Source organism: Pogona vitticeps, chromosome 7, assembly GCF_051106095.1.
Source record: "Pogona vitticeps strain Pit_001003342236 chromosome 7, PviZW2.1, whole genome shotgun sequence".
In the NCBI taxonomy this organism is placed as follows: domain Eukaryota; kingdom Metazoa; phylum Chordata; class Lepidosauria; order Squamata; family Agamidae; genus Pogona; species Pogona vitticeps.
Window position 1 is genome coordinate 32745842 of NC_135789.1, and position 21349 is coordinate 32767190.

Sequence of the window (21349 nt, forward strand, 5' to 3'; positions counted from 1 at the left end):
ACACATGTTTCCTTCCAAGATGTTTTATTCATTTCTGTGGCAGCCAGGAGGGGATCCTGGCGAGAAGAACTTTCAACCAGCCCAGGATCCCCGAGGACTTTCAGGGCCTGCGCATCACGGAGCAGGAAGAACGGAGAGGAAATCTTTCAGCTTCGGCCACCGGCAGCGGACTTTCCGTCCTCGAGCCGGCCTACTGCTGGACACGCCGGATGGACTGGACCTGGAAAGTCTGGGCGTGGGAGCCCCACTCTCGCCAGTGCTTGTAGTCTCCGCCGTGGTGGTCAGCCTCCAGGATGTACTGGTAGCCACGGTAGCCTGGATACTGGTAGCAAACCCACCTGCAACAGAGCAGCAGGGAGAGGAGAGACTGAGTCGGCAGGCTCTTAATTGACTCTCTAGTTAGTTAGATATCTATCTACCCTTGGCATTACCTGGTGTGAAAAGGGCCAGACACACACACACACCAGCAACCTCCCAATTTGTGTTTTCTTGGGGCGCAGAATGGGACATCTAGTCTGACCTCGCAGTAAGTGGTTTCCTTGTGTTCTACCAAGTGGACTGTGGGGGGCGCTTTAGGCTTTCATTTCCTCTGCTGGGAAGAGTGTTTTGGTTCAAGGAGGCAGCAGAGGCAGCCTAACGAAAGCCCTTGATCAGGGGCTGCTTGGACTGAGGTGCTTTTGTGCTACAAAGCCATCATACTTTTTATTTTATTTTTAAATTTAAAATAGCTTTATGCCACCTTCCTCTTTAAAATCCCACAGCCAGCACCACCCGGACCAACTCCATTACTGAGTTTATATTACAGTACCTCTTTGCAGGAGGTGGGTGGGAGAGATACTAAAGCGTAACTAAGTCACATTTCAGCAATAATGTAACAGATTATCTTATTTAAGGAACATTTTCTATTTACTTTCTGGTTATTTTTCCAAAGGATGTTTTGAAAGCCGCCTGACACAGTTTCCACACACACACTCACACAAAAAAAACTTTCTGCCATTATTTTGTCTCTCCTGAGTTGTTTCTGTTGTTGCACAAACGGCAACAACAACAAAACAGCCCGGAAGGTACCAGCTGGCTCCTCGGGAGGCGCCGTTCTGTGTCCAAAAAGTTTGCCGGGAGACAGCTTTAAAAGAAGGGGATGTCTCTGGCCGGGACTTACGCTCCGCTGTGGACCTTCATGGAGCCCACCTCGTTGTTCCCCCAGCCCATGGCCTGCAGGGAAGGGTAGTCATCGTGAACCTCCCACTGCTGGCCCATGAAGTTCTCTTTCTCGAAAAGGGTGACCTTGGATTCCTTGTGGTTCTGCAGGTGGGGAGAAGGAGGCAAAAGGAGAGGGTCAGGACGAGGCTTCACGAGCTGGCTCAGCTGCGGAAGCAGCCAAGCGCTTAGACAGCCGGCAAAAACCCGGACCCCTTGCCCACGAGACTGAGGACAAGCTGGACACGATCGAGGGGGGGAGGACTGCCAAACCTGGCTGAGGGCACCCGGCTGGCTTAGGCTCTGACCCCCCACCCCACCCCATGTCTGACCCCCCGAGGCCTGCCCTCCTTTTCCAAATGGCACCCACCCACTTTAAATTTCCCCCAGAGTTGTCACGTTTAATTACACTTTCCCCTCAAGCTCTGGAGATGAACTATTTCCTAGGGGGGAAAAACACAACTAGGGATATATTTTTCTGCCTCCAAAGTATCCGTTGCAGAGCCCTTTTTAAACATGGTGTCTTAAGGAATTGCTCTAAGAAATTTGTCCGTTTCAAGAGGCAAGCTTTCAGAGTTCACAGAAATTTTTTTTTCTGGACGGGCTTATCCTAACAATGGCCGAAAAACAAACAAACAAACAACAACCAAACCAGGTACTTAAAGAAGAAACTAGAATTAAAATATGGGTTCCATTTAAAAATACTGTATCGGAATACTGTGAAAGAACCGAAATCCCATTGTGGTAGAAATGATAAGCCAGTTTATCTTTTTTTTTCTGAAAAGGGCTTCTAGATGTTTACATTAATATGATTATTGTATTTCTCGATTACAGTACATTTTAAGGACGTTAAATGTTGGTATTATTGTTGAGAGAAAGCCCAAATAAACAAAACTATTGCCAAGATAACAACGTGCCTTGTCACGCCTTAAACACTAATAGATTTTCTTCAGCGTAAGCTTTTTGTGGACTAAAGCCCGCTTTTTAAAAAGATGTATGCGAAGAAGTTAAGCCCAACAAATCTGGTTCGTCTTTAATGTTCCAGAAGAAAGAAAGAAAAACTGGAAAATCTCTTAATAGTTGAAGACAGGAAGAATTTGGTCACTAATAACTGGCAGTTTGCTGCGAAAACCCTGCGATCCTGAGGAGGTGACCTTCTGCGTCCCTCCGGTGGAAGGTGCTCAGCGGGACCAGAACTCGCTGCAGCCACCACGGAAAGACTCACCGCCGAGCAGATGGGACGGAAGGACATCAGGCGCTCAACGTGGTAAGCGTTGCTGCCGCTCCAAGCCTCCCACCGGGGGTATTCGCCACGCTCCAGAATGAACTGCTGGCCACAAAAATTGGTGTGCTCGTAGCCGAACCAGCTGTAAGAAAGAGGAGTCGGCAGGAGTCAGCCATGGAGGGGGGGAAGGGGGGGTCTTCTGGAGGGCCCGTGCCCTCATGAAGGTGAGGAGGGTCAAGTTCACCCCCTGCCCAGGCCAAGCCTCAGTGGCCTTACTGGTCTGCCGGGCCGAGGGATGGAGGAGGCCGTGAGCTCCTGACGACATCCCCCCCCCCCTCGAGGAGGTAGTAATCCTGTTCTCGTGATGGAATCTAGACATAACCTCGTGGCTCCTGGGCGAGTCCTGGAACAAAGTCCTCGGCCTGCCCTGTTTGGCCAAGAGCTGCTGGCTGAATGTTTCTGGAACACCTCCCTGGTGCCACGGGGGGGGGACACGTTTCAGCTGCCCTCTCGAGGCGTGGCGTCCTGCCTTTTTCACTCTTCCTGCAGTACCGATATTCTTCTCAGTTCCCTGAGAGACCCAGTTGTGACCTACCGGCTAGCTCAGCCTTGGAGACCTGAGAGGGGAGAGAAAGGAGGCCTTTCCCTCATTCTTCCTACTGGGAGTCAGGTTGGGTGAGAACGCGCCAGGGCTGGCCTTTCTCTGGGGGGGGGGAGTTGCCCCCAGCCTTCTGAGCTCCTTGCTCAGGGAAGCCAGGCTGGCTCCTTCTGCAATGGTTTCCTGAACATGGCAGGCTAAACCCTTTCTGTTCAGGGAGGCCTTGGGCAAGCGGCTGCCTGATAACAAAAGGGGATTTATCGGATACTGCTTAATTTCTAATTATCATTCTTATTACTAGAACTGAGGTACTTTAAACATTGTTTAGCTTCATAGTACTTAAAGATTATAATTGGGTTAATCATGTCTTTGTGGCTTATTGTGTTTTCCTTGGCAATGGTGCTTAATAAAACTGCAGGCTGCTTTGCGCAGGTCCCCGTTTCTGTGAGAGAAGCGGGTTATCCATCAAACACATCTAATCATTATAAAGCTATTCTGTTTTTTTCCTCTAGTCAAAACGGCTCCCAGATCTGCTTGCAAAGATAAGGAGGGTGGGCAGGCCCTGTCCTTAAAAGTTGGGATGCCATCTTACAGAAGCAGCAAACAAAGAAGAAGGATGAAGAAGGGAGGGAAAGATGGAAAGACAGTTTTCATAATAATAAGGCCAGTCAGGTGGAATACCTCTCCTCCCCCCCCCCCCCCGTCACACACACACTTGTTTGCTTGCTTAAAATGTCAGAAGCTTCTACTGCCCTGACTGGGTTTCAAGAGGCCTTGAAGGGCATGCTGAGGTACTCACGCGCCACTTTCCACTTTGAAGGAGCGGACGTTGTCAAAGCTGCACTCCATGATGTTGGGGCAGGAGGCAGTGAATTCCATCCGTTTGCCCTGGTAGTTTTCTTGGTCATAGATGGTGACCTGGAAGGGTGCAAGGCCGTCAAGTGTGGAACTCTCCTCCGACAAGGCAGTGACCATGCCGCGGAGTGTGTGTGTGTGTGTGTGTGCACGTATGGTGGGTGGGTGGGTGGGGGAGCATCTGTTAAGCCTCCAGCAACTGATCTGGCTGCCTTTAAAACAGGTGTAGGAAAGATGTGGATAGTGGAGGAACACAACCCCCTCCCCACTCTAGCCAGCTGTGATGGCCCTCCAGCAACATCTGGTGTGCTCTGAGTTGCTCGCTCCTGCTTTACGGTCATCCTAATTCTGCCCACCTGGAGTGCAGGTCTGGAGTGCAGACCTCAATTCTGCCACACTATCGGTCATGCCAGGAGGCAGCACTCATGACCGATGGTGTGGGTTGAGGTCTGCCCTTCTCTCTACCCTTCCTGCTCTTCCTATCTGGGGGCTCAGAGTCATTCAGTCCTAAAAGCAAGGTGTATTTAAAACCATGTTCAGTCTGGCTCCTCCCAACCTGGTCCCCTCCAGGTGACTACAATGGCAACCATTCCCAGTTCTTATGGCCACTAAAAAGTTGGGAGCGGTTGACTCACGGTCCAGCCCATCTAGAAGGTTCTGAAAGACTGCCGTATTCTATGAAGCTTCCTAGCCATCCCTCTGCCCCACTCAAAACACACACACAAAAATCCCCTGAACTGCCAGCTATCATTTAAATGTCCTATTATACAAACCTCACATGCCAGCGCACTAGAGATATTGATTGACTACAAACCCCATCAGCCCCAGCCAGCACAGACATGAGGAGGGATGATGGGAATCATGGTGCAATCATATTTTCCAGGGGAAGAAGGAGCACATGTGGTCTGTGAGAAGTGGGATAGTGCTCCATGGCCTCTATGTTGACCTGCCTTTTCGACCCTTCAGGATCTTACCTTCCATGGTCCAAGCTGTCCTGGCTGGGGGTTGGTTTGAGCCATCTTGGCGGCAGGGATGAATTCTACAGAGGGAGAGAGAGAGAGCAAGAGAGGACGACAATCCACCACACTTCCTAAAGCCTGACCCCCACCGGCGCGGCTGTGGAACCTGGCGTGGTCCTTTGGGGACACTAGTTGCCCTTTGGGGACACAGGCCTCTGGCTGCCAAGAGAATCCTGCCTGCTACTCAGAAACCATGGGCTGACTCCTTGGAGATAAAGGAGGAGACGTGGTTTTTTTCCCTTACAGGCTTGAGATACTCTGACTTCTCCATGGCTTCCTCCACTTTTCTGACAGGTCAGATTTGTGAACCAAAAATGGCTCATCGTCCTCACACACAAAATCTTGACACTTGTTCCAGAGTATACCTCTCTGTGACTTTTTGACAGTTATAATTCCGTCAAAAAGTCACAGAGACTTCTGTTAGAATTAGGAAGATCCCAGCATAGTTAGTGCAGGTTGGAGGATTCTGGCACATTTTCCCCATCTCGTGTCTACTACACCTGAACAGACATGCGAAAGGGAAGGGCACAGTTGACTGACCAAAGCCACCGGTTAACATCCGGATCCAAACATGGATCTCTAATTCGAAATTACAAGATTGTGGAAATATCCTGGATCTCAGGTTTCAGCTCTTCTCCATCTGCAGCCCAAGGAAAAAGGAATCGTTTGCCATGCAAACATGCCAAGGCACAAATGCGAAGCTGGAGAAGTTTCTCTGGGGCTTTTCAGAATGTAGTTCAGAGATGGAGGCAGGGGCTGGAGTTCTAAAGGTCCAACCCAGTTCCCGATAACAAACGCAAAGGTAGGCAGTGCATCCCCAGAAGGCTGCCTACGTTTGGTTTGTAGGCTTTTTGTTTTTGTTTTTGTTTTTTGGCAAGGAAAAGCCCACCACCTGAAAAACCACTAGGGCCATCTCACCCTTTCAGTCAAAATCTGCCCCCTTGTTACCTAAACCCACCTACTCTCAGCTTGCCCCCTCTGGGATGCCCCCCCCTCTTCTTGGTGGCTGCTCTTGCAGCAGGGCAGGGGACCCCTCCACCCTCTGGCCCTTTTCCGGCCACTGGCCTGTAATCCGGGGGGGGGGGGAGGCAGGGCAACCTGTAGCCCTCCCACCCTCTTTGCTGTCTTGGGACTTCCAGTCAATTTTTTTCCGCCCTTGTTGTGAGCTTTCTAGGGTGGCCACCCTCTGTATTTGGTAGCATGTGGATGATGATTCTGACCTACTTTGCAGGGGTGTTGTTAAAAAAAAATGGAAGGTCTAAATGGGTTTCTGTGTGTGAGAGAGGAGCTCTTGGTTTACGAAGGAAACAAAATACATAAAAACAAATATTTCATTTTGGCTTACAGAAAAGGGGATGAAGCCTGAAGTAAAATCTGGTACGACCCTACCCCCCCTCCAATTGGCTGTACAAGTTTGCAATTCTCTGTCCTGGAGCGTTACTTTTAACCCCAGATCCTGTTCAATCTTTGGACGAAACGCAGCTCCTGTGCAGCCTCTAGTCCAGGGGTTGTTGGCCTTTCCTGATTCTGCCCTCACCTTAAGCTCTGCAAAGCCCATCCAAAGGAAGAGCCCTTATCAGGACCAAAAGCTTGCCGCAGAGTTATATTTTTATATCTTTTTTATCCACCCCCGATTTTCCATACGGACTTTAAGTACACATGTGTACAGATGTGCGTTTATAGTCCATAGGCAAAACCAGATCCTCAAACGCTGCAAGTCCTAGCCAGATAAACCCTATCCGAGAAGAGCCGTACGACCGTAAGGTGTGCCTCTTTCTGTCCAGGGATGCTTTCCGAAGGATGTAGTCATTTGTTTAATCAAGGTAGGAACTGGGTCAGTCTACAGAATAAATCTACAACGAAAACTAAACGCAAGATCTTCTACATCACGAGGAAAAACAAACACCCTTGGAGGAATTAAAAACATTCAATGCAATAAAATCAGAGAAATATAAAGCACCCTTTTAAAAAGCAAGCAAGCAAGGAAGCAAGCAAGTCCGTGGAAGAAGGAGCCTGCCTGCCTGAGAGAGGCCAGAGAGGGAGAGCTAGTCTGTCCTTGACGCCCAGGGGGGCCAGGGGTACTCCACGCATCCCTATCTGGCAGGCCCACCCGCTGAGACCCAGGCAGCGGGGCTGAGTAAAAGGGGAACCCGTGAAGGCAGTGACATTTTGGCCATCTTCTTTCTGCACAAGCAGCTCAGCTCTCACCTCGCTCGCTGAATGCTGACAGTTCCTCCATGGGCCGCTGGCTCCCAGGACTGGCTCCCTGGGCTTATATAGTGCCCCTGTCCAGACAAGCCCTGGGCAGCGTTTGAGCTGGAGTCAGCACGATGCATTCTCTGCCATTGTGTCCCTCTTGATCCCAGGAGATTTCAGTTCCTCGCCTCTACGGTCCAAGTCACATTCTTGGCTGAGAATGAATCCAAATCGCCCCTCTCAGCCCCCCCGCCCGCTGTGGGTGGGGGTGGGCCTGCAGGCAGGAATGTGGGGTGGCTCCCCTACCGCCCGACAGTCTAGGGACGAGGGGAAAGGGAGGACTGCTTCTGCACACACACAGACACAGACACAGACACACACACACACACACACACACGCCTCCGACGTACATCACCCCTGCCCTTTGCAAATCCTGGGGATGGTGGTGAAGTGTCCAGTTTGATATAGCTCAAATAGGACTGCTGGGAAACTAGTGGGATCCCCAGAAAGTCCAACCAGATGCCAAAACGGGAAGACCCCGGGGAGATGATGAGAGCCACCACACCTTCCTGGTCATGTTCCCCAGTAACTGATACTCAGAGACCCACTGCCACCAGGAACATTTTGACAAAACCACCCCTTCTTCCATGAACTTGCCTAAACTCCTGTTCAGGTCCGAGGGGTCTTGCCCCTTCCGGTGGGTGGGTTGGGTTGAGTGATGGAGCCTCTGACGGAGGACTTCCTCTGACCTGGAGGTGCTGAAAGGTCCTCCTTCAAACAACCGAGGGGACCTGCGGACCTTTCGCGGCTAACATGCTTTATGGCACACAAACCTGCACGGGCTGTCACCCCACGTCTTCAGAGACAGCATCTGCAGACAGATGTTTCTGCATACATGGCAGGAGGAGGGGAAGAAAAGTGAGAAAAGTCACAGGAATGTGAAGGGTTCAGTGGAGAGTCACTCTGTGGCTGGTGAGGGTAATTCACAGGCCTTTGGGGGGTGAAGTAACTGATAGGGATCTTAAGCTTTGAACCATCCACTCAAAGGTCAGGAACATAACTGGTTGGCAAACTCCTTCACCTCAGAGGATGACCACGCAGGTCAATATTAAAAGGGGAAAAAAACTTCCATCTTCTGCCCCATGACCTTGGATCACGTCTCTCTCTCTCTCTCTCTCTCTCTCACACTCACACACACACACAAACGCATTGCAACACCTGGTTGTTTTTACAGCTTCTCCTCACCCCATCCACAAAGCCCTATTCTGCCCCATCACCCTGGTGTGACCATTTCCCTGGACTCCAAAAGGCCAGGCCAGCAGTGACCGATGCAGCCTAGCTGGTAAAGCTTCCCCCCAATGCCCCAGAGGGTGGGCTGCAATTTGTCCCTTTGAGGCCCAACTTAGCCCAGTATAGAATCCCTCCTCATAAGGAAGATGATTGTCAGGTGACTTATTGCTCGAAATGACTATGAACACGCCAGCAACAGCAGCAGTGAGAGCACAGCAGCCATCTCTGTCGGGAGGAAGGGTGGATACCTGCCCAAATGGACCTTCAAAGTGTTCAAGGCAGAAACTGCCCTGAAGTTTGTAACTGTGTGTGTGTGTGGGGGGGCTTCTCCAGGTTGTGGCAGTCCTTAACTCTCTGGGCCTGGGGAATCATTCCTGTTTGTGTTCGGCTGGGGGGGAGATGGTGTGAAGGGATCTTGCTGCTTCTACAACTGCTTTCTGGGATGCAACTTCTGCTGGATGGTGGAGGGCCTGTTGGCGTAACTCTGCCCAGGGAAGTTGGGGGGAGGAAGAACAGTTCCCCTGAAATAGGGGTAGTTCGATAGGTCCACGGAGGTCCAGGCCGCACTTCCTGCTCTGCTGTTAATGGGATGGCAACGACAGGGTCGGTGGTGACACGGCCTGCCGGCTGCCGGCTCAGCACTTTCCCCGGTGGTCTGAGTGACTCTTTTGTTTTTTGCAAATGAGCAATGGGAAATTCAGCAAAGCGGCCCAACTGTTTCTGTCACCTCGGCCTGGACCCAACTGGAGTGTGTGTGTGTGTGTGTGTGTGTCACTCAGGGCCGGCTCGTCTATGAGATAACGTGAGGCAATGGCCCCCAACAGCAGGCGCCAGGGCCAAGGGGCAGATCTCTGGCTGCTGCTCTCTCTTGGAGGGCAGAACGGTGCACAAGACACTTCCCACCCCGTGTCCTCTAAACCAGTGGTTCTTAACCTTTGTTACTCAGGTGTTTTTGAACTGCAGCTCCCAGAAACCCCAGCCAGCAGAGCTGATGGTGAAGGCTTCTGGGAGTTGCAGTCCAAAAAACATCTGAGTAACAAAGGTTAAGAACCAGTGCTCTAAACCATGCTCTAGTATGGTAGAGGATGCTCTCGTGTCAGCAGCCAGATTCCAGACCCTCACATAGAACCTTTCAGACAAACAGACCAACTACAGCACAATATTCTGTGGATACACAGAGCATCTCCTCAGACGCACAGAGTGCATTTTGGGGGCTTCAGACGACATACCTCTCCTCAGCGCGTACGGTGTGGGATGGTGGGATGGCGGGCAGTGGAGTGGGAGCCCTTTATTATTATAGAAGGATTTGCATTTACGTTTACTCTCACTCCACTGCCTATATCTCACCCCCAAGCACATGGACTGTCTAAATACAAGTTAGCCATTTGACTCCTAGACAGAAAGGCCTGTTTAAACTGGGACTCTGCCTGGGCAAAACAGTTTTTCTTAGCTCCAATGTGTTTTGATATGTTCTTTAGTGTTCCCAGTGGCTCTGGGCTTTGTTCCATGGGGCTGGCTCCTGATTTGGTCACGCAGTTCTGCTCTTGCAGAGGGCTTAGAAAATATATATTTTGGAGGGACAATTATCATCTAGAATATATCCTAGTCTGGGTGGGGGTGATTCTGTTTTTTTTTTTATTTAAAGAAAACAGTAAAACAAAAATATACAAACCTAAAAACATCTAGCAGCACAAAAGAATGAAAGCAATTATACAAATCATGTGCCCCCACCAATGCCTAGGACCATTTATAGATATAATCTTTTCCTCCCTCTATGGAACACCATTCATTCCCTTTCCAAAATTGGATAGACTCTCACAAAGGTACACATCCCTTCCTATTTTATTAATACAAAAATCAGTACATTCTCCTCAAGTATCTATAAACATTTTCTTACTTATCAGCCCCTTCTCTACTCTAATGTCACATGTTGACTTGTCATAAACAGCTATATCCCCAACAATGTGTCTGTCTTCCTTTGGGTGGGACATGGGCTACTACAGTGATTATGGGATGGTGACCTGGGTGCTGAGAGGCCTGGAAAACAAGGAATGGCTGAACGAGCAGTGTGTGTTCAAGCTGGGAGTTGCGATAGCAGTCCTACATACCTGAAGAGCTGCCATGCAGAAGGCGGGGGTGGGCTGCTCTCTTGTTTTTCTCAAGGACAGAACTGGAACCACTGAGTGGAAATTTCAGGGGAAAGGACTTCTGGCACAAGATGGGGAGGAACCTCCTGCAAGGGAAGCCGCTCTGCAGTGGGACAGCCTCGCCTTGGCGTGGCCGTGGGCTCTCTTTGGCAGGAGGCGCTGAAGCAGAACACGGGGCAGTTTGGAAAATGCTTTGGGTCACAGAAGCTCAGAAATTGGAATCAGACTCCCGAGTGGTTGTGTGGAAAGGCTCTCTCCGACTTCTACTCACCTGTCCACTTTTCCCACCCCACTTCTGGATGACCGCATGGCTGCAAGAGCTGGTGGGGAAAGTGTCGGGGAAATTAAGGGGGGAGACACCGCAGAGGCTCCCGCTTTTGACTCCATCACAGGCCACAACGTCTCGTATAAATAAGATCACACAACTAGACTGTGGTGTCTGGAACACAACAACACAAAGTGTAAGGAAGACAAAAAAGAAAGAAAGAAAAAGAATCAAGGCACCCGCCATGGAGTGTCACCAGGCAATGAAATTAGCAAAAAAAATTGGCACATGAAAGACAAGCAGAGGAGCAGAAGTACATGGCAGCCTTTTGAAATCTACAAGCCTCTAGACGTTCTGGACTATAATTCCTCTACTAATGCAAACAGTGATGAGGAATGCTGGGAGATGTCCTCCGGAAATCTGGGAAGGCATCCTGCTCAGAAAGCCTGGTCCATGTGATCAGCCAAAGCAGAAGTAATCAGTAAAATGAAATTCTTCTTTATATGCACCAATCATAAGCAAAATTCTGGGGGAAAAAGAAGAAAAACTCAGTGATTTTGGAATATCAGATCCAAAGAGACTCGATAAAAGTAAAGTGTCCAATTTCAAAACTAATGCTGTTTTTGTGCCCCCCCCAGTAGATTCCCCTGCCAAAACAATATGGTTTCCATAGTGTATTAAAAAAGACAAATTGCGAAAAAAGTAAAGTCTTCAGGAGTGCTAATTCACCTTTTAAAAAGGCTGCAGTCCCTCTTTCCTGCAGTGTTTAACAGAAAAAATAAATTTTTTCAAAAACATAATTAAACTTCCATCCACTTTCAGTTCTGCATTCCCCCCACCCCCTTTTTTAATGTAGAGGGATTTTATTTTCTTTAGAGTTTTTGGTGGTCTCCCTTGGAGAATGTCAGGGACAGAGAATTGTACCCAGATCCTCCAAACAGATCTGTATCTCTGTCTCTGGATGTGTTTATTGCCTGGCCAAAATAAAGGCTGATGTGGCTTTTGAACCAGAGGCCGCAAGAGGGCAGAAATGCTCTTTAAATGAGTGGTTCTTACATCCAGCCGTCCATAGATCGCAAAAGGGGTCCAAGCTAAGATACAACATTTTCTTTATAATTACTGGTTAAATATTGACAACAACAAGATTGCAGTTTCCATCAACCATCATGGACGTTCTGTTCTTTATTTGTGATAATTTTGCAGGTTTTGTGTCGTTAAAACTTACTGCAAAAAACAAACAAACAAAAAACACCCTAAAACCTTCCAATAAATACAGTAACAGAATGCATCTAAGTCTTTTTAGTACACTTGTTTCTAGAGGGGCAGGGTATAAATTTAATAAATAAATTAATAAAATATTTTTTTTTGTTTCTGGCAGGACCCGGATTCTTTGATGGAAGGATGGAGTCCACCTTTGGTGGAACAGTGATTTAAATAACTATTTTAAGGAGCTTCTCCTTTGTCTTAGATGAATAAAAGCAAGCACATCAGCCCCCTTACTCTTCTTCAGCATTTAGAACAAAAGAGAAACAAAAGGGTTTTGTGAGCCTCCTAAATCCTAATTGGAGTGGGAACAAAAGCGAGGATGATCCTGCTAGGACAGAAAAAAAAACCCGATTGCAATTTTACACTAAGCATATACCTTTATTATTATTTTGTGCCCAAACAGCACAAAAGGTATACAAAAGCGCGCACAATGGTGCCAGTTTTCCAGAGAACACCCTCTTCATCGGGGAGCCTCACTAGAGTCATTTATACAAAGCGCATAAATGGTCACAATTCAACCAGCTGCTTTTGACCTTTTTAAGGCCAAAACACACACAAAACAGACACATACAAGTTGGCAAGCGTTGCCCTGTCTGCTGGAATGCCACCCCCATCATCCCTCACTGCTGGCAAGGGTGGCTATGGCTCATGGGACTTGTAGTCTTTCAACCCCTCGAGAGGATTGTAAGTCACATTTTCTCCCCAAAATAAAGGAAATGCCAAGACAGGTTGGCTTTGCTGGTGGGCTGGGCCCAGGGGCGGTTTGGCCCTTTCCTCAGAGGCTGTTCACCTGGCTGCCACCTTTATTTAGCTTTATAAAAAAATGGCAACCTCCAGTTCTTGCCTGCTTGTGGTCCTCTTCCCTCCCTGTCCTTTGCCCTCCTGTTTGCAGGTCCTGTGTTGCTTAAAAAGAAGAAGCACCTTTGTATCATGTGAGGGGTAATCCTAATAATGATAATGAGTAAGGAAAAGAAGGCTCTTAGGCCAGGCTACCTGAAAGACTGCTTAGTGGTGGACTTCCTGTACTGACTGGTCAGCGGGGGGTGGACTAGATGACCCTTGGGCACCCCTTCCAGCTCCCTCAGGCAAGGCTTCTTCGACACTGTTTCCTAACCCCTGAGGCCTCCTCTTGTCCAAAATCCTGCTCGAAAGCAAAAATGAAAAAAGAAAGTTGGCCAGAGGTATCCTCTTTTGCAGAGTCGCTTAGGAACGGAGCCGTGCTTCCGGCTGAGGCCGAAAAGGGCCACGAATGGTGGAGGAGCAGGGAAACCCTGCTCACCAAATCATGATATAAACATGCAATATAAAGCAGAGACATGAACACCACCACCCCCAACTTTTGCTAGTACTAACTCCAGATTGCAGAAGCGGTGCCAAATAAAATCAGAAACGTATTTAAAGGAAAGGCTAACTAGGGCACTCGGAATATGAGTTCCAAGGAGCACTGTGGGCTTTCCTTGAGAAGAGCCGGCATGTCTATTTTATTTATTTACTTATTTATTATTTATTAGATTTTTATCCCGCCCATCTAGACCAAAGGTCTATTCTGGGAGGTCTAGAAGAGATAAGAGGAGGTTACTTTTGGCAGGTAACATCAACAGCAGCACCTGTAAGCTTGTGTGTGTGTGTGTGTGTGTGTGTGTGTGTGTGTGTGTGTGTGTGTGTGTGTGTGTGTGTGTGTGTGTGTGTGTGTGTGTGTGTGTGTGTGTGTGTGTGTGTGTGTGTGTGTAAATACTAGAGCTTGGAAATGTTAGTTTTTGGAGTAACGTCTGGAGGGTTCTGGGATTTGTAGTCCAAAACCAGTATCATTTCTGAGCTCTGGAGAATAGGAACTAACTTTTTCCTTCAAAGAAAGATATGGGGACGTTTTCCCTGAGGACAAAATCAGTTGGGGAATCTAATAGTGCTTAAAATCTCACTACATGGTAGCAACAAGCAGTACTCTTAGCAATACAGTACATACTAAGAGAAATCTCTGAAGATGAGAGTAATTACAACTTTTTATATACATAGGAGAAAGAGTCATGGTGTCCAATGGAGTGTATTTCAACAAGAAGCACAAAATAAAACAAAAGTAAGATGAGGTGTTGTTTCAGGCACTTCGGAGCTGTGGGGTTTATAGTACTATACTCCTAGTAACAGCAATAACAGCATGAGTCTTCTCTGAAGGTCAGAACAATGAGCTTTTTTTTAAAAAGGGAAAGTGAGTCAAAGTGTCTAATAGGGCTTGCTTTTCAATACATGGTGTCGGTTGTAGTACTGTTATTAGTAACAGTACTAATATTGATCTCTGAGGTTCACGACAATGGCAGTGTTTTCTGACAGGAAAGTGAGTTGGGTCATTTCATGGTACTCCTGAGGTCTATGGTGGCAGCAGTAGCAGCAGCATTAATTACTACCAGCAGTAGTGGTAAGAGTAACCGTCTCTGAAGGTCCGAGTACTCCCATATTTTCAGAAGGGAGTGAGTGAAGGCGTGACTTCAGAGAGTACAGTACCTGGTGACTGGGGTGGACGGTACCTCTTACTAGAAGTGGCAACACAGTAATAATAACCCTTTGAAGGTCAGAACAGTACCAAAATATTTTCTGAGGGAAAAGCAACTCAGGGCTTCTACTAGGGCTCGCTTCCAAGTATGTACAGTACTAGCGACAATAACAGTACAGTATTACTGAATAACAACAGTACTCTTTGAGGGCCAGAACAACAACTTGTTTCCTGAGGGGAAAGCCAGTCACAGCATCTATGTGGTGGTAATAGTATTAATACTACCAGGCCCATGGCTTATCTCTGAAGGTTGCCCAAGGACTCATCTTTTCTGAGGGGAAAAATGAGTCAGGGCTTTTACTAGCCCGAGCTTCCAAGTGCCGTATGGACCAGCAGCCCCGCAACAGTTTTACTTATGATGATCCTTATTGGAAAATCAGAATAATGCGTTTTCTGAGGGGAAAGCCAGTCAGGGCCTGTATTAGGACCCACGGCCAAGTCTGTGGTGGTCAAGCTAGGGCGGCCATAACCACGACTAATCTCTGAAGGCAGCACCACCACCACCACGTTTTCTGAGGGAAAAGTAAGCCGGGGCTTTTACTACAGCGGAACTCCCAAGTGGGTGGCGATGGTAGTAATATTACTCCCCCTAATTACTCTGTGGAGGGGCGGCAGGGCGGAGGAGCAAGAAGACCCCCCCCCGCGCTCAGCCTCTCCGACGGACTCCCCCCCTCAGGAGCCGCTCCCGCCAAAAAACCTCCCTCCTCGTTCCCTGAGGAGGAGAGGCGGCGGAGAGGGCGCCCCTCTCTGGATTCTGGGATTTGTAGTCCCTCCCTCTTTTTTTTTTTTTAAAGGAGAACCAGCGAGAGCGACGTTGGCCCAGAGTCGAGGCCAACTCTTTTGACTCCTGAAGGGATGGAAGAGATTCGTGTCCGGCACGAAGGGCGGCGCCCCCTCCCCTCCACAGGTCATTTCGTATCGTGAGAAGCGCGGCCCTGTGAGAGACGCGTGTTTGTTTGTTTTTTTGGGAGGGGTTCGTGGGTTCGTCTTTTCCCTCACGGTTCGTTTCCGTGAGGGGAGTTGGAGGGGTGGAGAGCCTGGGACGGCCGCCCCTTTACACTACACGCTGGGAGGCCCATGGGCAGAAGGAAGGCGGGAGGGAAAGAGGGAGGGAAGAGAAGCCCGGCCTCCTCCCCTCCGCCGCGGCCTCGGCCCGAGCGAGGCTCCGCTTTCCCCGCCCTGTTGCCCGCCTCCGGGCCCGCCTCCCTCCCTCGCCCGCTTCCCTCGCCCGATGCCGGCCCGGGAGCGGCCGAAGAGGCGCAGGAGCCGCGGCGGCCCCGGAGGGAGCAAGGCCGGGCCTCCCCGGAGCCCAAAGTGAGGAGAAGGAGCGAAGGGAACGAGGGAGGGAATGACGGAGGGAGGCAGGCGGGAAAGGAAAGGCCGAGGGCGAGAGCCCGTCGCCACCGCCATCCTCCTCCTCCTCCTCCTCCTCCTCCTCGGGAGCCGGGCCCGAGGAAGAGGAGGAAGAAGGCCTTTGGGGGTAACGGGGAGGGAGGGAAGGTGGGAGGCTGGGCCAGGGGTGAGGGGAGGAGAGGCGGAAGCCCCAGTTTGTTTGTGTGTGTGTGTGTGTGTGTGTGTGTGTGTGTGTGTGTGTTGTGGGGGTGTATCGTCTGAACGCAGCCCCGTGTCAGCAGGGCGTGTCACGAGGACGTGCCCGCGGGGAAAGAGGGATGGTGTGTGTGTGCAATTTTGGGGGGTTTTTTTGGAGGGGAAGGTGGGAGGACGCGTGTCCCTTTGCTCCTGTTTTCTGTCATTCACACGTACGCGGAGGCGGAGGCCTCTTGTTTGTGGGTGGCAGACCTCGCGTGTCTTTCTTTCATCTTTTTTTTTTTTTACACGGGTTCCGCTCTCCCTCCGTCCCGGTCGGGCTTTTGCACGGGTGCAGAAGCGGGGTGTGTGTGTCCGTGTCCCAGGTCGTGTGCACACAACATTCGGTGTTGGGTTGGGCAAAAGAGGCGGGAGGGCGAGGTGGGAAGGCTGGTGTGAAAAGGGCCAAATCTTTGATTCTCCTGATGCAGGATGCCTTTATTTATTATTGATTTAATAATGCATCCTCTCTTGAAAACAGGCCAGGTTGTGAGGGAGAGGGGAGGAAGATTCCAGGTGGATCCTGAGGTGCTTTTGTGCAAAAGGGAGGATTGGGGTGTGAGCCAGGGTGAGAGAGGGCAGGGAGGCTGGCACTGCCTTCCTTGCACATGGGATGCACGCATGCATGCTGAGCCCAGACCACCTGCATGTCTGTCTTCCCAGACAGGTACAGTACTTCCTGGGTGTGAGCAAAAAGGGAGATTTTGGATGCAGAGGACTTACTGTGTGGCACAATGCAGGGGGAGGGAGGCATGATAAGTACATCCTGTGTGCATGTTCAGAGCCCCTCAGCACGTATGTGTGTGCAAGTGTGCCCTTAGTGCAATAGCAGGTCCTCAAACCCACATGCCTACCCGCCTGCAGGAATGCAGTACAGTACACTTCAGTATGTTTTGTGGGAAGGTCCTGTGTTTAAGGTTGCATTAGTCTCTGCTGTGATGGATGGGGTGTGTGGGGGACCAAGGTTCGTTTCATTCAGGGAGTCATTCATTAAACATCTCTTTCATGTGCTTTTGCTCCAATTTCATTCCCAGTCTCTCTAGAGCAGACTCGGCTATGTTGGGCGCCTCAAGAGGTGTATTTATACATGTTGTCCCCCAGGTGGCGTCCTCTGGACATTTTGGATCACAACTCCCATCATTCCCAGCCGGCTGGTTGAGAACAGAAGCATTGTCCAGTATATTTGTAGAGCACCAGGGTAGAGGAAACTGTTGCATAGAGAGATGGAACCTTGTGCTGGATGTTCTCTTTTTCATTCTTTAAATATTCATCTATCTGAAGGGTGTGGCTGAGTAGCAAGTCCTGGGATGAAAGGTGTGTTCTTGTGTGTAAATATGTTCAGCAAAGGACTTGGTTCACCCTTTCTGCTGTGTGTGTCCATGGGTCAGCTACACCCAGAAGCTGAGGGGTGATTTCTGTGTAAGTCTGGCATGCTTGTACTCTTTATGTGATGATCGGCATAATATAGGTTTTGGAAGGGTGTGGCAGGTATGTGTAGCTATTTGTTGAGACAATATGGGAGAAATAGTGCTTACTTTATGTACAAATTATTTTAAATTGTTTTTATCTTCTATGTTGTGAGCCGCCCAGAGTAGACTATGCCTAGATGGGCGGCATATAAATGCAATAAATAAATAAAATAAATAAATACAAATGGTAAGGAATAAAGTATATTTCTCTTCCTCCTGCCTTGCTCCACCCTAGGGTGGTTTGGCATTATGGTAATTTTCAGGATTGTATTTCTTTTTCCTGATCTGGCATCTATTCTTTTAACGCTACATGCCAAGGAGCAATGGAAACGCCCAAACCCTTTTTTTATAGGCAGATGGCAGCAAGAAGGAACAACTTCACCTGTTGAATGCACAGCCTGGAATTGTGCTTTTTCCTGGGGATTCTGTGCCTCCTATAAAAACCAGCCTGGTGGACCATGTTCTGCTGCTACCTCTTAATCTGCTGTTTGTTGGCCCTTTGCTACCTAGTTTTTGTTTCAGGGAATTAGTAGCTGGCTGGTACTTGGCAAGCACTTGGCATTTTGTGGGCACAATGATTATGCTCTGAGTGGTGTTTTGGTGAGTGGGGTGGGAGAAGAAGATTGTAAACCTACAATTGAAGAGAAATCAAAGTAGTAGAGTGTCTTTCCTCAGCGTCTTGGACCTTTCAGCTCTCCTTCTGCTGTAGTTTGCCTGTATTCAGGAGTGGGTGTATTAAATGGCTTTTCCTATGCATTTCCAGCATCTTAAACATTACTCTTAGAGCCATAAGTGATACCTTTGCAAATACTGGGCTGTGTGATGCTAGTTATTTTGTTTTGTTTTGATTTCTGTTTTACTGGTGGACATTGTCAACATCTTAAGAGCCGCTTGGTATGTTATACTTCCAAATTGTGAATGCTGAAAATGTAATTTATCAGGAAAAGCAGGAGTGTGCCTTTTTTCAGTGGGACACACAGGTAGAGGGGCAGTGTCCATGAAACAGACGGGGCTTAATTGGCTGCGTTTCCTGTTGAGTGCACCCACCTTTCAGCAGGTTCTTGTCCATGAAATATAAAGTGGCACCACCCTCATGCTTTTTGTTTGGCTGAGACTTAGAAACACTTTGATGATGAATGCCTCTTGTGGCAGCCACGAACTCTGTAACATTCACTTCATTTTTGTGGATCCATCCTTCGAAATATGAGAAGTCTGTGGGAAAAGCTGTAATGTGGGAGGAACTATTTATAAAGCATCTTGGAGCCATATATGACATTAGATGCTTGCTTGCCTTCTGTTACAGAGAATTCACACAAGCAAAGCGGAGTGGATGTTATGTTATCCTCTAATAATAATTTGGGAAGGTGTGTTTTCCCTTCTCTGCTATTTGTATAAGATTTGCAAAAAGGTGTGTATAGGGTAGCACAGGAAAGCTTCAATTCAGCAAAAACAGGTATGGTCAGTTTCATTTATCTGGTTTTGTCATAGGAGGGTATGAGGTAGCTTCCCTTCATAAAATATAAAACCTCTCAGTTTTAAAAGGATTAGATAGCAGGCGGTACAAGAATCCTTTCTCTGCCTGCCACCCTGGAGAGCTGCTGGAGAGCTCAGGGGTTTAGGTCTCTGGCTGCAGAGTCAGAGGTTGCCAATTCCCAACTGGGTCTGGACTTGATGATCCATAGGGTCCCTTCCAGTTCTGCAGTTCTAAGAGGATGAGGATGAGGATGATGGACATCTCAGGGGTGTTAGGTCTCTAGCTGCAGAGACAAAGGTTGGAGTTTGATTCCCCACTGGGCCATCTTGACGGGCTGGACATGATGATCCATAGGGTCCCTTCCAGCATTGCGGTTCTAAGATGCTGAGGTGGATGATGACTAGGGAAGACAGTTGTATACTGATCTGTGGTATAAGGCAGTATTTTAGGATACCTGTGGCTTCTGTACCACTTTTTACTAGCAGCTGCTCCAGTCTCGAATTGCGTTGTTTAGCTGAATAATTATATTTCTGGTGGGAGGCAGAGAAGCTATATGAAGGAGAACATGCAGCATCCTTCTTTAATGCAGAGATAGCAGTATGGAGCAGAGTTTGTATTTCTGCTCTTCCTTTCTGTGTCAGACTCCTCTGTTCTCACGAACACGATGGCTGCTAATGAGCATTGATGGCTGTTAAAAGTATGACAATGAAACAGAAGTAACTGTGTGAAGGAGGTCTCGCTTTGGCTGTCTAATGAGTCATCTCATCTGCGAAACAGCATCTGCCCCTTCCCAAATGAAATTCCACCCATTTATGGAAGGGTGCCCTTGCCAGTCAGCAAACCCTCACGTATGGAATTGCGTCAGGCTCATTCTAGAAGGCTTCACGAACACCCACAAATTGTGCTCAGGGAGCAGGTAGAGTTGACAGGCTGACCAGCTGCCTTCTGTTCTGTCACAAGACACAGGTGTGCCTTTGCTGACGTGGTCCGGTTACTATATCATTACCACTGTTTCTCCCGTCTGCTCCTCCTCCTTAAGCCTTGACCTCCGAAGCGCTGTGATTTAGTCCGTGTCAGGTGGGAAGTAAGCAGGTTCTTCCTATCTTTCCTCGTCTGTTTGCTTCTGCTGGACGGGCCTCCCTTTCTTGCTCCTGCTGAGTCATAACATACTTGGTGTGTTTGTTCATCAGGTGGGCAGGGGCGTGACCCAGGTCCTTGAATGAAGGAAAGCCAGTTCTGGGCGCTCGCTGTGAGGTGGTGAAAGTGGCTCTTGCAACCTGCCCTTGCCATTTCTTTCCCTCCTCCCCTGCAGCTTCTCTTTTGGGTGGCTTCAGCAAAGCAGGAAGGCAGTGCCCTTGCTGAACCAGTACAGGTATTGCAGGCTAAGCTCAGGGAGAGTAGCAGCCAGTCAGGGTGCAGCCTTGTCTGGGCCTCCTCGGAGAGGGTGGCGCCCCGGTGTGCAAACTGTCTGTCAGTCCCCTAGAATTGTTCCCCTGGCTCAGAGAGTGGAGGACGTTTCCCCCCCTCCCTGAGTGGGTTGCCTTTGCTTTTTTTATCCTCTGTAGCCAGGGGTTTATTGGGAACATGGTATCAAATCCCATCCCAGTTTGGTTGGTGAGGCCTTTTATGGGAACCAAGGCTTAAGATGGTGGATGAAATCTGGATTAGAATTTCATAGCTTTAGGATTCTCTCTGAACCTCTCCTAATTACACACTGTTCTCATGAGGCAGCATCTGACCTTGCTCTGGTTCTGGGCAAGACAGGGTGCTTGTCCGTGTCAACATGTATGCATGCCAGTTGCTCTGTGTGCTTTACTGAGGGGGCTCCATGTGCTGGAAGGAGGCCTTGAACTGTTACGTTGCTGAACAAAGAATCTGGGGGGGGGGAGAAGAAGAACTCGTAAGTAAAGCCCACAGTAAACATTAATGCAGTCCTGCTGGGTTAGCTCAAAGGTCTGTGGCCCCCAGCTAAAGAGAGACAATATTCATCCATGATCACAACAGCTATCTTGCCCCCCCCCCATTTTTTTACTTCTATCTCTGTTGCTTAGGGGCTTTGTGTTAGTGATCTACCAGAACTTGGTGAATTTATTGAATGTACATCTGTACCATCAGCTATTAGCCTTGACAGTTATGGAACCTCCATATCTAGTGGCAGTGTATCTCTCAGTACCAGATGCTGGTAACAGATGGCAGGGGAGGTTGTTACCCTTTAC

The 21349-nt window shown here is 48.9% G+C and overlaps 2 protein-coding genes and 1 long non-coding RNA gene across 14 annotated transcripts in view; 1 reads left to right on the forward strand and 2 right to left on the reverse strand.

Moving 5' to 3' along the window:
* Positions 1–7: 7 nt before the first annotated feature.
* Positions 8–7246, reverse strand: CRYBA1 (crystallin beta A1). Its single transcript, XM_020803447.3, has 6 exons — positions 7103–7246; positions 4850–4914; positions 3820–3938; positions 2423–2564; positions 1160–1302; positions 8–338 (listed from the first exon to the last, which is right to left on the reverse strand). The coding sequence occupies exons 1-6, from the start codon at positions 7131–7133 to the stop codon at positions 191–193; spliced, it is 648 nt and encodes a 215-aa protein (XP_020659106.1). The 5' UTR covers positions 7134–7246; the 3' UTR covers positions 8–190.
* A 2958-nt stretch (positions 7247–10204) lies between these two features.
* Positions 10205–15229, reverse strand: LOC110084243 (uncharacterized). 2 transcript variants are annotated; one of them, XR_002301458.3, is made up of 3 exons: positions 14555–15229; positions 13052–13199; positions 10205–11318 (listed from the first exon to the last, which is right to left on the reverse strand). It is a non-coding gene; the product is annotated as an uncharacterized LOC110084243 (long non-coding RNA). The 2 variants fall into 2 exon arrangements; XR_013538039.1 differs by having other exon boundaries at positions 10205–12961.
* A 164-nt stretch (positions 15230–15393) lies between these two features.
* Positions 15394–21349, forward strand: part of MYO18A (myosin XVIIIA) — a 102147-nt gene continuing 96191 nt past the window's right edge. For 3 of the 11 annotated variants that reach the window (XM_072978671.2, XM_078379165.1, XM_078379166.1), the window contains exon 1: positions 15697–15917. The gene's annotated coding sequence lies outside the window, so the exon portion shown is untranslated. Of the gene's footprint in view, positions 15541–15696; positions 15918–21349 lie in introns of those variants that run through there. The other 8 variants (XM_078379167.1, XM_078379168.1, XM_078379169.1 and 5 more) reach the window with 5 other exon arrangements.